An 18,234-nucleotide genomic window follows, 5' to 3' on the forward strand; every position below is an offset into this window, starting at 1 on the left:
GTTTGAAATAATCTTCGACCGTTGTGCCATCGGATGCGCGGAATTCTCGAAATACAAATGGCGGCGGTTTAGGCTGTGCTGGCAGCACGTTTTGCCCGTTGCCTGCCTCGGCTGCGGCAGTCGGAATGGCTACCTTTATTGCATTGGCAAGCGCCTTAGTTATCGCCGCGATCAATTCCGGAGAAACTTCGTCGTCCTGTGCCATGTTGAACACCGATGCTAGCTGGTCCTTTTGCACTTTTTTTTTTTTTTTTTTTTTTTTTTTTAGGAGAGCCACTACTTTCTTCTCTCACTTAGAAGGCTCTGAATCCGCCATTTTCAGTAGCGTTGGCGTGTGCTCGAATTGTTTCTGACACCAATTGTTGTATATGGGAAATGAATATACATTCTTGACACCACAATTATTAGAATATGTTTACTTTTATTTCTAACTATAATTGTATAATTTTAAACAGTATAAATATATGAAAGATTGACATTTATCGTAGAGCAATTGAGAACACAGCTCCAGTCGTACGCGCCATGTTAGATCTGACAAAAAGGTTAGGTAGTATATGCGATACACAGAATGCGCGGTAATTCAAATACACGACAGGTACTATGCCTAAACTATTTTCAAGAGTGGAAATAAAAATGATATAACTAATTATAGACCAATCTCCTTGTGTAATTGTATTTCAAAACTCCTGGATGCAATTATTACTGATAAATAAAGTAATTTCTTATTTGAAAGCATCATAAGTGAACAGCATGGTTTTATCAAAAATAGATCTACTCTCGGCTGAAAATTTGAGAGGAGTCTCCTCTTGCACAAACCTAAAAACTAGTTTTTTGTATTCCGATCCTCTACGTTTTTTTTTTAAATGCGGGCACAATTTGTTCAATTTTTGCGTGTTTTTTGAATAAAAATTTTGGTGTTACATGATTATTTCTGAGAGACTTTAATCAATCGGGCTAAAAATTTGTGTGCGAACTCCCCTTATAATAGTGAGGTGCCAAATTTATTTTGGGCTTGATCCTGCATGTATACGCAGAATGCGGTCATATCCAAAAATTGCTAAACATGGCATTTGGCTCTAACTCGAATTCTATGCATTCTACAAAAAAAGTTAAATAGAAAAGTTGTAGATCTCGAGGAAATACAACTTTTTCCTATTGACACTTAAGCGTGAAAATGCTTTTAATTCAAGTTAACAAGTCAAAATCGATTTTTTATAGCAATAAACCAGTATTTGTCATAAAACTTCGAGGCTACGCATTTTACATAAAAACGTTGAATGTAAAAGTTGTAGGCATTTTAAAAACACAACTTTGTACCGTAACAAACATTTTTTCAAAACGCTTATACATAAACAACAACCCTAGAAACGATTTTTGATACATATAATCGAATAACAATTTCGGTGTGACACGCCCTGTCTGACCCAAAAGCTTTAATTAATTGCCTGACGCTCGCGTGAAGCGTGAGCATCAGGCAATATCCAGGCGAGCGCGCAGCGCGAAGCGTGTGCATTGAGAAATTCTTGGAGCAGCTGCTGCCCCGGCCCGAGTGAATGGTGCACTAAAGGCACTAGCTCGTCTCTCTGAAAATTTAGGGCAGTTGCTGCCCGAAAATGGTGCAGCAGTGATCCTGTTTAGTGCTCTTTTCTCCCGTGTGGCGCTGCTGTCGCATCGAAACCGCCGAATTTCGGCGGAATAACAGCTTGCGGAGTAGTAGCGCTCCTAAAATTGGGAGAGCTTCCGCGCAAAGCTCATAGTACAGTTGCTGTTCATGCTATGTGCAGCGACTACCCGAAGAATTTCTCAGTGTGGTGCGCTAGTTTCAATATACGTCAATGATATTGTATAAGTAGTCAAATTCGGAAAAGTTGTATTGTATGCAGATGATTTAAAAATATTCAATTTTGTATCGTCTCCGATTGACTATAGCAAAATACAATATGATTCAAATATAATCATTTATTTGGTCTGAAGCAAATGGTCTTGAGCTTAATGTAATAGTCCGAGAGCCTGTGACAGCAATGCGTGACTCATTTCATTACACATGGAAAACTGTTTTCCGAAGATGGCATATCTCTCTAATTCAGGAATGCTTGGTCTGGCATGAATTTAGTGGTGCAACGCTTTACTAGGGCGTATTATAATATTTGGATTTTTAGCCAAAATAATTACTACTGAAATTTTTCGTTTGCTAAAAGTTATAATATTACATTTATTTATAGTCCGAGAGCCCGCGACATGAAAATTCGGCCAATTTCATTACAAATATTCTTTTGTTATTTGACTGTTTTCAAATAAAGAATAAAAATAATCCAAGGCTGGCAGAGTACAAACGGTGCATAGCTCCGCTAGAAAGTCGGAAACATGTCTGAAATAAAAATGTCTTTGGCTGAAATCATTATTACTAAAATTTTTAGTATGTATTGTTGACATACCAAATTGCATAAAAAAGTTGGTCTGGCAGATTGTAAGCGGTTCTAAATGGGTCTGGCAGTCGGAAAACCTTGTCAGAAAAATGAAGTAGTTTGACTGAAATCATCCTTACTGAAACTTTTTTTGTAAACAATATATAATGTTACAAAAATTTGGTCTGGCAAAGTTCGAGTGGTGATAAATCGGTCAGGCAGCCGTTTAAAAAAGCAAACACATGCGCGCCGCTTAGCTCTGCCGGCTTATCACGTCCTCACTGGGTGTGATTATAATCCTGCTTTTTATCGGAAGGGAAAAAACCGTCCCTTTGGTATACTTCGACGTTCTGAACAATATATCAAATCGTGCGCCGACATAGGCAATTATCCAAACGGCGACGAATCAACGATGTTAATTTTGGAGGAATTCGTATGCCGAATGTATGATCAAAACAGATAAAGTTGACCAATGAAATGCGATTGGCATTATTCTCTAAAACGCACAAGTTCATGGATAAGGATGAATTATTTCATGTAAACGCGAAGAACTTTGATGCAATTTCATGTCTACCGATACAAACACATGTTGGTACCGGTAGTCATGAAATGTACTAGGTTATAAGTGTCAAATTTGAATGTAAAACCACTTATTAGCCATTATATCATGTTTGTTTTCTACATAACTTCTAGTAATAGAAGGTCAGGCCCATTCTAAAACTTTACAGTTTACTTTTTAACTATAAAAAGGTATCTTTTTACTGTATTAAGGTTGTCGAAGTCCGGATCAAACATTCATATTTTCATATTCTAAGGTTTAAAATGCAAATAAGGTAGCCTTAACACACATATAGGGATTTGAAAGTATTTTTATTGAAAAATTCAGAAAATTTCACAAAAATAAGTATCTGGATAGTTTTAGTTAAAAATGCATCCCTTATAAGCTACAAATAATTGAAAATAGGCAAAAATTGCTTAAAACCTCAACTTTGACCAGCTAGAACCCGAAATCAAATGAAGAAATCGCGCTGAAAATTTGTTTGGGAGTCAGGTACAACATATAGAACATATATTTACAGTTTACAAACAAAGTAATTTGGCTGAAATCATTATTTATATATATATATATCAATAATGATTTCAGCCAAATTACTTTGTTTTTCCCACAAGGTTTTCCGACTGCCAGACTTATGTAGAACCGTTTACAAGTTGCCAGACCAACTTTTTTATGCAATTTGGTATGACAACAATACATACTAAAAATTTCAGTAATAATGATTTCAGCCAAAGACATTTTTATTTCGGACATGTTTCCGACTTTCTAGCGGAGCTATGCACCGTTTGTACTCTGCCAGCCTTGGCTTATTTTTATTCTTTAGTTGAAAACAGTCAAATAACAAAAGGATATTTGTAATGAAATTGGCCGAATGTTTATGTCGCGGTCTCTCGGACTATAAATAAATGTAATATTATAACTTTTAGCAAACGAAAATACAAGTTCCTCTATGATTATAGAATGAATAATATTAGCATTGACCCTGGTGGAAATTAACGGTTGAAATTCGTTAAAAAGTTAAGTTTAATTGACCAGTTTTATCAAATTTTAATGTAAAAATAATTCATTGTGCAACAAGGGGAGAAAATAAGCTATGTCAAAAGTGGGTGAGGTATTCAGTACGAGTCGCAGTCGAGGACGCCGAAGACTGTCGACTGACATAGCTTTTATTCCCGTGTTGCACACCGTGTTTTTTCCAACAATGGCATGAAATGGCCTTTTTTTATGCGTGAAAGTTGGGTAGGAGATTACAAATCGTGAATTACAAATCGTGCACAAAAAATTTGAGAAATTTGAAAAAAATTCAAAAATTTGAGAGATTTGAAAAACAGGTATTAACAGAGATAACTTGGGTTAATTTTTTTCTCCACACCTGCACCGAAAGTACTACATTCCCTCCTGGGCGCCTGGAGAGGAATGTGCATTTTCGGTGCTGGTGTGAAGAAAAATAGTATACGCACCACGGGAAAAAAATTGAACAGTCCATACCTCGTGTTTGCCTCTTAATAGTTTTATAAAAATAATTTTCTCCCCGCTTGAGCTCAAACTTTTTCTAACACGCTTGAAATTAACGATTTTCTACGCTACTTTTGGCATCAAAAAAGGTCCATTTCATGTTGGGAAAAATAAATTAAAATATTTCTGATATTTTAGTGATGCGTATCTATAATACCACGTCTGTATTATTATTAAGTTACAAATTGTTTTTCCTTTTTATTTGTCATTCAAACGTATGTGTCTTATTATGAATATTTTGATTTTTACAGATTGTATTGTAACAGTCATTTAACAAATTTCAAGCAAAAGTTTCGTTTTATCATGAGTTAATGCGCCATATCTATGCATTTATAATGGTTAAACGCTTATCTAGTTAAATCGTTAACCACAACTTAGCTAAGTGTCTTAAGGGGTCAAGCCTTAATTAAATCCTGCAGAAAAAACAAAAAGATAAAAATTCGATAAAAATGGTGTATATTTTATATATTTTCAATAGAATTTTTTTTCACATTACATCAAATCAAAAATTTTTTGGTAAGAAGAATATCTTTTTGTTTTTTTGCAGGATTTAACCCAGGCTTGACCCCTTAAAACTAAGCTTATTAACCGTTAACATTTCTACCAAAGGAGAGGGTTGAAGTAATAAAGGACTTAGGAGTCTATGTTGACTCGAAATTATCTTTTCAATATTACATTGATTATACGCTTAGCAAAGCCTCGAAAATGCTTAGTTTTCTGTTTAGATTATGTAAAGATTTCACTAAAGTAGAAACTATTATTACTCTATATAAAACTCGTGTTATTCCTATATTTACTTACTGTTGTCAAATATGGCGTCCTTATCAAAATGATATAATTCATAATATAATGAAAAGTCTACATATTTGCTCCATTGAATCACTATTTGACTATCATAATGCATTACTATAATTTCGAGTGATTAATGGTTTAGTTAATATTTCTGATGAAACATACTCATTGTTTCATTTGTAGCTTACAATCTAAGGAATCCTAATACTCTACAAGAAACAATATGTAATAGCAATCAATTATTTTACTCCACTAAAAATAGGCTTTCTCGAATATGGAACTCGATCCCATTATACATTAGAGAACTACATATTAATGCTTTCAAAAGTCAAATCAAATCTCTAATGCTAGCTTATGAATAAAAATTGATCTTATATGTAATCTCCTTGATCTCTGTGTAGACTGCTTTGCGACACTAACCTAATATTATAAGTTTACTTTTGTTAAGGGCTCACGTCCGTATATAAATAAATAAATACATAAAATTATAACTAATGACCATTATGGGACCGATAAGTAACAAAATTAAAAGTTTTCATGTAACTCATTTGCTAATAATCACTCTTCATGCAATAATGGGATGGTAATAGGTTCGTAGTTGTTATTCAAGGTATTTTACTCTTTTATAATGGTCATCACTTATAATTTAAATTTAATTAATCATATTACTTATTTAAAAAATTAATTTCTCAAGTTTTTTTTATGTTTCAAAAAGATTATACATAACCTTCACATCCGCGAGATAGAAATAGTCGCTACCGTGGTAACAAAGCTAAAATTGCCATGATTTACAGCAGAAACTGCTGTTTTATTTTCAGTGTAGTGGACTAAAAAGAAATACTGACAAATAATGTCAAATTATTTCAATTAATAAATACCCTGCTGGGGAAAAGCCGATTGAAGCCGATAGAAATAGATAAGATTTACCATTTAAGTCAATAAGATTTATTATTTGCTTGAATGGTGAATCTTAATGCCATTTTTTGCATTAGGGCACAATACAATGCGATATAATTCGATATGGGCTGATATAGGTCGACATAGGTCGATATAAACTATGCGAAAAATTGCAATTGAAATTTCTAAAATTCAAGATAATATTGAGTTTATTGGTTTCAATCGTAATTTTTCACATAAAGCTCAGGGTTGCAAAAATAACTAATTATCCATTTTTTGATTGATAATTGAAAATTCAATTATCAATTGCATGGTCTATAATTAATAATCAAAATATTTAATTATCAATTACCCTGGTAGAACATTAAGGCTATATTGCCTATGATTCTGGCGAATATTATTGTGGGTTGCCAGATTATAGAATGAGTATTAAGTGCACATACATTGATTTGCTTACAACTCGATGACTACATTTATTTCTGCTAATAAATCAGTTCTATTTCTTTCGTATTCTAATTAGCTACTTCCCAAACAGCCCTAATCTACAACCTACCCCTGCTAAAAATGGTGATCAGGATCGATTAAATTATCAACGAGTTCTATGCAGATTCTGAATACCATTTTTTGTATAAGGACTCGATTAAAATTGATTAGAATCAACAGGAGTCAATAGATTTTAATAAGGAAAACAATAATTGAAGGGGTCGCATGGGTTTAGGGGATTTTTAGATTTAGATTTAATTGTTTTTTTTATTGTTGTACATTGTATTGTACATATACAATTATAGTATACTATAAAAAGAATAAAAATTTTGTGTAAGGGTGTATTGTGTAGGGGTGCTAGTGCGTGTGAAGAGTGTGAAATGGAATGAAGTGAAATGAGATGAATGAGAATGTGTGTATGTTTGTGTGATGTTTATGTGTTTTCCAGATTGAAGAAGTAATTTTTAGCTGCTTGTTTACAGTGTGATATGGATAGTGTGTTGCGAAGATGATATGGAAGGCTATTCCAGAGGTAGGAGGCGCGGATGAAAAATGAATTCTTCAGCGTCTCCGTCTTGAAGGACGGAATATCCAGTGGAGTCACCACACCCCTCACAGGCCTGAGCGCGACGTGGAAATCAAAATAGGCTAATAGATAAGTAGGTATTGAGGTGTTGAACATTTTTCTTAGAAAACAGGCCATGAAGTATTTCCTACGTCCGGCGGTGTTAAGCCATTGCAGCTCACGTCTGTAAGGGGAGATGTGCTCGTCCCTCCTCACACCGTAGATATAACGGATCCCCGTATTGACAAGCCTCTGCAGTTTTAAGTCAAGTTCCTGAGTCAGGTCGCAGTAAGCAAGTGAGCAATAGTCAATGAGGGGAAACAGGAGTGCTTGCACTAAATGTTGGCGCAATCTAAGGCTAGTGCTTTTCCGAAAAAAATAGAGACGGTACATTAAAGAGTGAGCACGTTTACAAATTTGTGTAACGTGCTCTTTCCACGTAAGTTTGGAGTCAAGCACCAGCCCCAGGTTGCGCACCGATGATTCAAAGTTGACCTGGGCTCCCCCTATATTTATATAGGTGTTAGCAGTAGAAGGTAGAGCGTTTATATAGTAGGGGGAACCCAGGACGATAGCCTTAGTTTTAGTTACATTTAGTTTAAGTCTATTCAGCGCAGCCCAGCCCATTATCCTCTCGGCGTTAGCGCTCATCCTGACAGAACAGGAGTCAAGCTCCTCGAGGTAGCATTGGCTGTAGATCTGCAGGTCATCCGCGTAGATTAGATGGGACACATAGGGGAAGGTGATACAATAATTTCCGCACCTGTAGCTTAAACTTGATGCTTTTTTAAAGAGTTTAAAAAAAATCATGGCTCTACGATTAAAAATGACGCGTGGCTCGAATTTTGTCCATTTTGTCCCACTGTGCGCCGGTGGCGAATGGCTCGCGAACGTTTCTATCAGGGCAAAGAAGCCACATGATAAAACATAGTTTTATACATTTATAAATTTATTTAGAATGATAGAATCGGTTACGAGTGAATTCACATTTTTTTGAAGATTTATTAAAAAGTGCTACTACAAAAATGTCATTTATAAAATTTTATATTAATATTAGTCTTACAAAAGACCCTCTTTTCAAAATGTGCATCCATCAGTCTATTAAATTTGGGTAAATTTAACAGAGTGGCATAAGAAAATAGCCAGTTCCATATTTTGGATTTAGTGAGATCCGTTTCAATCCGAAATTGGTTTAAAATTTTTCAAAATTAATTCCGTTTATTATAAATTTATTTCTAGTATTGTTTTTAATAGAAAAAAATCATCCTGGGTTGGATTTGAACCCTAAACCTTTAGATCCGGAGGTAAGCACTCTAGCTCGGCGCCCGACATCGGGCCAGTACAAGCAGTTTCTACTTGATGCAAACTAACCTTATACTTAACGCTCAAGAGAACGCAGAGAGTCTGAAGACATTTTGCGAATTTTCTATTTAAAGCGTTCTTTTTTACTCGACATAGAGTTCTCTTCCGAAGTAATTTTCAACGAAAATCCATATCACTCTTGTGATTTGAGTAACTTCCATCATTCTTTTCATTGGATTATTCATTTTTATCCTTCGAGATTGAGAAATCGGTTGTGACGGGTGATGACGGGGTCCTGCCCCAAAGACAACGACTGACCTTGCTCTAGTAAACTTTATTGCAGGTTGTGAGCTCCGCTCGCGAGCTCTGCCGCCGATCAACTGCCCGCTTTGCCATCGACGCGGCTCGTCGACAGTTAGCGGTCGCACGCGCGAAGGTGCAACCCGATGCGCCTTTGCCCGTGCGAACTCTCCGAGTCCGCCGTTCTCTGCTGACGGAGCATTGCATGCGCCGTCGGCAGCGGCGACCCGAGCCGTCACCGGAGAGCCTGGGGCTCGTCCGTGACACGCCCGGACCGCGCTGGCCGACGCCCTCGTCGACTGAAAAAAAAACAGGCTATCCAGGAACGACGCACGGAGGTCGCGTGTACGCTCGAGTGTGTATCTGTTCTAAGTGTTAAAAAAAATTTCTATTTTATGTGTGTCGTGGGATGCCAGAGGCTTGAGCCTCGCGAGGTGCTGATTGGGGTTCTAATCCAAAGGTGTGTGTAGTATCTGAATGTATGTCTGTGTTGTGAGCCCGGGTGTTTTTCTACCCTGGCAGCCGCTGCTGTCTTACCTTTCTTTCGAGCGGAGCTCTTACAAAAGATTATAAAATGTTTTTTATGAATATTTGGTTGTTATCGATAGGCTTACATGGTTATTAGAATGTCTTTATGACGCACAAAAATTATTTGACATATTCTGGTGCATATATGTGAAAATTAACCTAGATACAGTATTTATTTTTAGCTTGCTCATCGCTGAGCAGTCTGTTTTAATAAGCGCTTCAATTTTCTTATATACTATCAATCTAACTGTAAATGGTTATGTATTATACAAGTTATATTGTCAAAAGTATAAAATTGAAACGCTTAATTGTATTTGATTATATATTAGGGCGTTGTCCATGATGGTACGCAGTTTGGCTTATTCGTAATTGATAATCATAGTTATAGTTAAAATATAGAGCGGATAAGAATTTATTTTTTTTTTTTTTTTTTTTTATTCTTGATTCCGCTCGGCGCGTTTTCTCTCTCGTGAATACCTGCTCATCTGCTCTAGCATAAGGAGAGACTCTTGCTGTTTGACAAAGCGATTTATTGCTCCGTTCGAACGCCGCCGATAGATTATACAGCCGATTGTGATTATGATAGCTATAGATATTACGGCTGAAGTTAAGGACCACCCGAAGATTGCAGTTGTGCTGCCCAAATTTTCGAGCTCGAGGGCGGTCGCCTTCCTGTGCGCGATTTCACGTGCTTTACTTGCGATCTCGTGTAATCTCGCCCCTGCTTTTAGGTTTTCTAACTTGACCCCGTGCAAGCTTCTTACCCGATTCGCTGCTTCGGATGCGATTGCGTTTCTGAATTCCGCTTCGGCAATTTCTGATTCGTTTAGAAGCTTAATTACTTCGGATACGTTAAACTCTATAGTTTCGAATTTTGATTGATTTGAGTTAGTCGAGAAAGCGCGGGATGCGGTTAGGCGAGCGTTTGCTGTATGCGCTGCGCATCCGGGTTGCAGTTCGAGTATGCCTGCACCACTTATTTTCGCTGCTACGTGCTCGGATCGCAGGCATTGGATAAATATATCTTCCGGTGATTTGACGGAAAATATCCACGAGTTCGCTTTATGCAGTCTCAACCAGAAGGTATCTCTCAACTGCCTGAATCTGATGTCGCACACTTCGGGATTGGAGACTTGTCGACCCGACGCGATCTTTACCTCGCAGGCGGCATTGCTTCTTATTTCCCGCACTGGCTCTGGGTTTACCGCGATCATTAGCTTGTCGAGCCTTCGAAGGCTTGTTACCTCTTCCGGTAATAAGGGCATGTAAGTGCGATTTGACTCACTAACCGCGAAGTAGTTGTACTCTGGCCAGATGTAGGCTGCCAGATAAGGAATATTAAAAACTTTTTGGATTGCCGGTAGCGGTGACGCTTTGAACAAATTGTATCTCTGAATGTCGAGTAACGGTATTGCTATCTGATAGATTAAACATCCGTCTGATAACAACACCGTTAATTTGGAAATCTTCATAATAGGAATGATTGCAAACCCTTCCTCCGGCATCGGAAATCTGGCATTGGTTACGGAGTTTGCGACGGTTCTAGCTGCGTCTCGAATTGTATCTGGGGGTACAATGCGCGGATGCACCATTCCTTTCGCTGCGAATAAGATTGCATCCGTCAGGACTTCCGAGTCTAGGCTAAACTGTCTGAGTGCATCCCTCATTTCTGCTATTGCGTTTAGAGCCCCCAATTCTCTGAAAATAGAAGCGGTCTTGTCTTCTAAAACTTCTACGATAGCCTCTAGTTTGCCTACTCTATCGCCTAGGTCAGATAGCTCGCGTTCGACGACCTCCGTCTGCTCAGCTAATAGCGCCGCTGTTTGGCGCGTATCGTCGGCTATGAGTTTAATTGATGCCTGAATTTCTCTCTTGTCGTCCTCATCTAGGGTCCCGTATAAAAATTTATGGATGGAACCGACGAAGGGGAGTAGAGATCGGCGAACGTGATGCTGCTCTCCGTTTGCCGCGTTGACGAGCATCAGATCCAGGACACGTTCCGCTTGACGCGTGATGTCGCTTCCTCGATTAGACTTGAATTTTGGCACCTAGGACCGCATGCTTGTACGACGTTCGAAGCTGCATTCACCAAGACTGCGCTTGCTTGGAAGTATGGACGCAAATCCGTCTTGTGAATGATTTTCCAGTCTGTGCTGGATGTCGCTAGCGGCGCGATTTTTTCTGTGATCAAGCCCAAGTTTTCTTTCAATAAATAGATTGGCTGGTTGCGGTTCCTTTCGGCGCTGTCGTTTTCCGAGTGGGCGCGGGTACTGATCGCTCTGAAAAACAAACGATGTTGACCGATTTTAGTTGGAAAAATAAATGTACCGCTTGGCTCACCGGGCTGTTTTGATGGCTTCACCGTTTTTTTTTGTTTAGGTGTTTAAATAATTTTTGCGTAGTACCGCGCACGCCCGGTGCCGCGCAAAAAAAACGGTAAAAAAAACGACTATTCCTCGGGCTGTTCGTCGAAGCTTTCCGACCTAGTTGCAAGTTCACTCGGCCGGTGAATTTTATTAATGTGTACGGTTTTTACTATTTCACCGTTTTGGATTTTTACGTTGTTCGTTGCTCGGTTGATTTTGATTACCTCGAAGGGGCCTTGGTATTCGGTGGCAAATTTACCCTTTCTGGGTTCTTTTAACAAGAATACCAACTCGCCCTCCCGGAAATGTTTCATGTTTAGCTTTCTGTCGTAATAATGTTTTGACCTGTACTTTGACTGAACGAGGTTCATCGCCGCCGTTGTTTGGAGTAAGGTCAAATTCGACGTCATATTATCTATATATTCGTTGTAGGACAATACGTTTGCAGCACGAGGAAAGCTCGATGGAGTACTTGGCTTAAATCCAAACAGCAACTCGTGCGGTGAGTAGCGAGTACTTTCATGCTCGGTTGAGCTGTATGCGTGCTGGCACAATGCAGTCCATTCATCCCACTTGTTGATTTTCTTTACGTATTTGCGCAAGTATTCGGTTAGAGTGTGGTGCATCCGCTCTATGGACCCATTTGACTGCGGATGGTATGCCGTCGTGCTGAATTTCTCTATACCGAAAATTGCAGCAAGTTTTTCCAATACTTTATTTTGAAAATGGGTTCCCTGATCAGTTACGATGGCGGCTGGCGGCCCAAACACGCATATTACCTTTTCAGTCAATACTCGCGCTACTTCTTTCGCGTTGGCGTGCCGAGTTGGAGTAAGGACTATGTATTTAGTGAGCATATCCTGAATTGATAAAATATATTTATTTCCCTTGTCCGACGCCTCCAGGGGCCCGTAAAAGTCCATGGCAATCTGATCGAAAGGCATGGCCGGAGTATTGCTAATTAGCATTGGCAATCTGGTTTTTAATCGCACTAACTTGTTAGTCATGCAAGTCGGACAGCGGGCGACAAATTTCTTTGTCTTGCCGCATGTTTTTCCAATAGAAGTCGTTGGCGATCTTCCCGTACGTCTTGCTCACGCCGTGATGGCCGCCCATAGCTGCCTCGTGGTATTGCTTGATTACTTTATAGCGCAAATTCACCGGTGGTACTGGCAGGTTATCTTTATACAGTACGGCAACTATTTTCTCGTTTGCGAATAAGTTATCGAATAACTCGATGCATTTGTCCCATTCGGCTTGAGTTAGTATTTCGAGATCGCGGATTATGGCGAAGCTGTTAATGTTTTTTGACCTCAGCACGTTTTTGAGCGTACGTAAGCATTTACGGATTTCCGCTTTTAACGGTCGGATGTCTATGTGCGCTTTGATGTATACGCCTACCAGAGCCAACCCTTGACACGATGTTACGTTTATTTCTCCGACTTTAAATCCTTTATTTTGCAATTCATCGCTCTTTAGGTAACCCCTTTCGATGAGGGATCTCTGGACTTCAGTTCCTAAATAATCGTCCGCCGAGACCAAATACACCATATTCTCTCTATACCGATATGGGTGTACGTTGTAGGATTTCAAGTGTACAAACGGCGATATCACTTGCCCGTTAGCTATCGCCCATGGTGGTTTCTCGCGTGGCGGTCTCGCTTTTGCGACGACGCACTGCTTAAGTTTGTTGCTACTGTCGAGTGCGTCTTTGATCACAGCAGCCGCGATCGCGTCGGTACGCCCATCGTCCCTGTTACTAGCGCCGATGTCGCATGCCGAGACAGCTGCTGCGTTTGTCTGCAGCGGACCGTGTGGGCTTTGCTCGTCCTCGGTTGGGCTTCGCTGAGGATTGTCAGCGGGAGGTTGACACGCGCTACTTCGTTGATCGCCGTGATTGTTCGGACTTGCTCCTGGTGATGATTCGACAGGCGATTGATTAGCGATCGATTCTTGATTGCTTCCGCAGCGTTCGTCCTTTTCGTTATCTTCGGGCTCGCGAGTTTTGCTTTGATTGTCTATCACCCATCCTTTAGGTTTTCTATTTCGTTTTCTTCCGAGCACTGGGGAGCGTGGCATCTCCTCATCGCTGTCGCCCGAGGGCGAAGGCGCGCGTCGTATCTCGGGTAGTTTGGCGGTGCGTTGTCGAGCCTTCACGCGGTCGTATGGCGTAAAGTGTAGTCCCGATAGATTTAAATGTGCCACGTCGGTAGCGCCGTCCACTACGATATGACAGAAAATGCGTTTGCTCTGTGTTACGTCGTAATGTATGCACACGTTCATTTTAAAGGCATGCGCGAAGAGGAACGCGCAGTCGATGTTTCCGTATTCGGACTCAGAGCGCAAAATCCTTTCAGTTTCGGCCGGTTCTCCACAAGCGTGAAGCATTGGCGACTCGAGGAGGAGCTCTCTTAACTCGGTCGCTGATAGATGCAATTTTGCTAATTTTATTAAGGAGAAGAACAGGCAATTACCGGCGGGAGAGATTGGAATGTCGTCCGAGCGCACCAACTCGACCAGTGGTTCTGCACAACGGTTTTTACGTATATATGTTTGTATTAAAACGTTCCCCGAGCTGGCGGAGGAGTTCTCGTCTGATGGTTCCGGCTTCCTTTCATAATTCCTAGATATCCCTTCGAAGCTTTCAGTTGGGCCGACACCCTCGTAATCTGAGATTTTATCCAATCAGCCCAGTCTGTGAACCCTGCGATAGATCGCGGCACAAACGTTTATACGGTACAAATTTTTCTGCTGTGCGAGTCTATGTTTGTTACATACTTATATACTATACATGTAAACAAAATATATGTATATGATAAAGTTGTAGTTGCATAATTTCTAATTTATTAATTTATAAATTACAAGAATGGATGCTATATATTCAAAGTGGCGTAAACCGAAGCCAAAAAAAATCGTAAAAGTGCTACGAGTGCAGCTAACCTAATAAAAGCTCCAGCAAATGTAAACAAGACTGATCAAAATAAAAATGCAACAAAAACTAGTGTTCCAAATCGTAATTCTCAAAGTGAAAAACCTTGCACTGGAAGTGTTTCTAACAATACAGTAAATGCTATGCAAGCTAAACTGCAAGAGTCAGCAACAACAAGAAAATTGGCGTTTACTGATATGTTAAAAAGTTCAAGTGATGTTGCTGATGAGGAAGAAAACATGTTTATTAACATAAATGTTAATAAACATGGCTAAGATCTGTGAGTGATTGTGAATTGAGATATATGACAATGCTATCTGATGGTGACGTTAAGACATTCAATAATTTATCCTCACCTAATATTTATTCGGATCCATTAGCGAAAGAAGAGTGCATCAATCATGTGGCTAAACGCTTGTCTACAGCTTTAAGAGAAATAGTAAAAAGTGCTAAAGCAAAGGGGATAACACTTGGTGGAAAGTCAGCTGGAGCGCTGACCAACAAAGTGATTGGCACGCTTGCTGGATATTATTGGAATGCTATTGTTCGCAATAAAAACAATGTATGGGACATGCAAAAACAAATTATGGCTACTTTATATTATTGTAGTTCCACAGATAAAAAGCACAATCATTCACTGTATCCTCAAGGAAAGCAGTCTTGGTGCTTTTACAAGCGTGCTGTACCAGAAAAAAAGCCGCATAGTCATACAAGTATGCAAGTGTTTTTGAATCAGGTTGTTGTAGAAAATATTATACCAATATATGAAAGATTGTCAAATGAAGAATTATTAGCTCGGTGCACCCAAGGACTTACTCAAAATGCCAATGAGGCTATACATTCAGTGCTGTGGAGAAAGTGCTCCAAAAATAATTCTTCATCAAAAACCTGAGAAGAAATTGCTGCAGCTTATGCAGTTTCTGAGTACATCCTGGGTCGTCAAAGAAGTGCTGAGATACTTGCATCAATTACAAACAGTAAGATGACAAGTCACGCAGAAAAAATTACGACTCAGAAGGATAAGAAAAGGAAACTCTCAATTGACAAGAAACATAAACCAGAGTCTAAAGCTGCAAGAATTTAAAAAAAATATGGCAGTAAACGACAAGAGTCATTAAAAGTACAATCAGAAGGTGTTACATATGGTGCCGGATGTTTCTAAGTGAGTTCTAAAATTTTATATAAATTTTATGATAAGAGTATAAATATTAATCAAGAGAATTAATAATTTTATATAGTTTTACAGGATTACAGGATTTGAGATTATTATTATCTGATGACTGAGATCAGACTGATGCTTAGTGAGGTTATGTAAATATAAAATAAGAAGATATTAATGTTAACATTCAAAACCAAAGTACGGATGATTATGAAATCATTTTGTAATGAAAGTGAAATAGATTATTTATAAAATATTATGAATAACAGTACTTTTTTACAAAAACCTCATTTTCTTAGCTTTAAGTTTTGAAATATTGAAAATGCCTCCTGCGCAATGCATTTCCATTTCATGATTCCAGCAAACTACGGTGAATTCTTTGTTATTTTAACAGCAAATCGTAGTGATTACATTTTTATTATAGCCCATATGATATTAATGGCAAATCCAGGTACATCAAAATTTATTGTAATTTAACTCACTGTATTATTAATTTTATGCATTCAAATGATATATTTATTTATAAAAAAAAATTTATTTGATAATCTAATCACTATAATTCTTTCACATCGGCTTAAAGATTACACTCAAATTTTCTGGAATCATGAGATGCAAATGGATTGCGCAGGATACCTTAGCAATATAGCTAAATTATAATAAAAAATTCTGCTTCATCTGCATTATCCAACTAAATATTAGATAAATTGGGCTGAAAATTTACATAAAATCATATTTTTTTATATACATAATGAGGTCAAAATCTTAGCTGACTAGATCTAAAGGGGGAAAAAAAAGTGAAAACACCAGAACCCCACCTTAATTATTGTAATAATCCGCTTCAAACTATAATAGTAAATCAAAATTTATTCAATCCGTTACAATCCGTTATACATGTTATCATATATAACGATGTATATAACGGATCGTAACGGATTATAACTTAAAATGGATTCGAATGGATTAGGTAACCTAAATGGATTGATAACGTTTTTTGTGCATTGCGGGTCGCTTCTGCCTACCAAACAGTATCAGAAGATGCAGTGTGCGTTATCACAGATATGCTGCCTATTGACCTTCTAGCAACAGAACGAAAAAATATATACGAAGAAAGCCGGCGTGGTGACCATACTCAAAAGGAAGTTTGGAAATCCGCGAAGGAACAAACCATAGCTGAGAGGCAAAGACGATAGGACTCCAGTGGAAAGGGGCGATGGACGCACCGCCTCATACTACGTATTGTTGACTAGACCAAAATACGACACGGGAAAGTGAATTACTTACGCAGTTTTTGAGCGGACATGGGTGCTTTCGAGCTTACCTACACCGCTTTAAGATAGAGGACAATCCAATTTGCCTTGTATGTTTGGAAGCAAACGAAGATGCGGAGCATGTCTTCTGTCACTGTTTGCGATACGAAATGGAACAAGAAGAACTCGAGTGTTACCTTCAGACCAGGGTGACATCTGAGTCAATTGTGACAGCTATGCTGGCGTCGAAGGATGGTTGGTGCGCAGTAAACAACTACGTAAGGACCATTCTCAAGAAGGTTAGAAATGACGAGGAGAATAGAAGGGAAGGACAAGGCGAAACAGCTGAGTAAAACTGTTGGTAGACGAAGGCCGCTAGGTAGTAGATACAAAGCGCTCCTCGGACTGATGCAGAGGAATATATGTCACAGAATTGAGCTCTCACTCCCCTGCCCGATGCAGAGGAACGTTGGAGCTAAGGTTGAGTACCTCTAACTGCTCCTCAAACCGATGCTAACGTAGGTAACTTGAGTTGACCCCAGACTCCCTCACCCGATGCAAAGAAACGTAGGTATCGGGGTTGAGTCTTTCTAGAGGATGGCCGGTCGATGCTGCGCGAAGTAGACGACCGGACGGTCTTGCAGGAAGCAAACGGCGAGATGATGCAGAATGAAGAATACGAGTTTGATCCTGAACCCCTAATCACCTTGGGGGATAGGGGAAGTATGGAAATGTCAAACTTCAAAGGAGAAGCCAAATAGGCTAGTTAATGGGCACTACCGAAGTATAGTTCAACGATAGTACTTGTGGGGATCCGGTATCGGAGGGCAACTTGTGGGGATCCGGTATCGGAGGGCAACTTGTGCAGAGCTTGCTCTGCCTACGCCACATAAAAAACACACGCGCGCGCGCACGCACGCACATATTGTGACGAGGCTGACTTTCTTGACGGAAAGTGTGCAACAGGCGACGCACAGTGGGGCCGAATGAGAAAAAAGTGGACAAAATTCTTGTTTTAAGCAGGGTTACATAATGTGTTCCTTGGATACCATATTTTATTGTAGCAATTTCATCTTAAATTGAAATTGCTAAAATCGGATATTTCTATCAAAAGTTATCAGCAATTTAAAATTTATGAATAATTGTCAAAAAATCCTAAAATTTATCATCATTTTCTTTTCTTAACAATT

General features: G+C 39.0%; 2 protein-coding genes across 13 annotated transcripts in view; both read left to right on the top strand.

Moving 5' to 3' along the window:
* LOC100115246 (trithorax group protein osa) overlaps positions 1-18,234 on the top strand; it is a 411,563-nt gene that overhangs the window by 13,389 nt on the left and 379,940 nt on the right. The window lies entirely within an intron of this gene.
* LOC116417356 lies at positions 13,381-15,985 on the top strand. The gene is made up of 2 exons (XM_031930098.2): positions 13,381-15,800; positions 15,877-15,985. Exon 1 carries the CDS (start codon positions 14,943-14,945, stop codon positions 15,528-15,530), a length of 588 nt encoding a protein of 195 aa, XP_031785958.1. The 5' UTR covers positions 13,381-14,942; the 3' UTR covers positions 15,531-15,800; positions 15,877-15,985.

Source organism: Nasonia vitripennis (assembly GCF_009193385.2).
Source record: "Nasonia vitripennis strain AsymCx chromosome 4 unlocalized genomic scaffold, Nvit_psr_1.1 chr4_random0008, whole genome shotgun sequence".
In the NCBI taxonomy this organism is placed as follows: Eukaryota; Metazoa; Arthropoda; class Insecta; order Hymenoptera; family Pteromalidae; genus Nasonia; species Nasonia vitripennis.

What these genes read in the sequence shown, in the direction of transcription:
- LOC116417356 (XM_031930098.2), top strand. Translation starts at nt 14,943, where the DNA reads ATGACAATGCTATCTGATGGTGACGTTAAGACATTCAATAATTTATCC.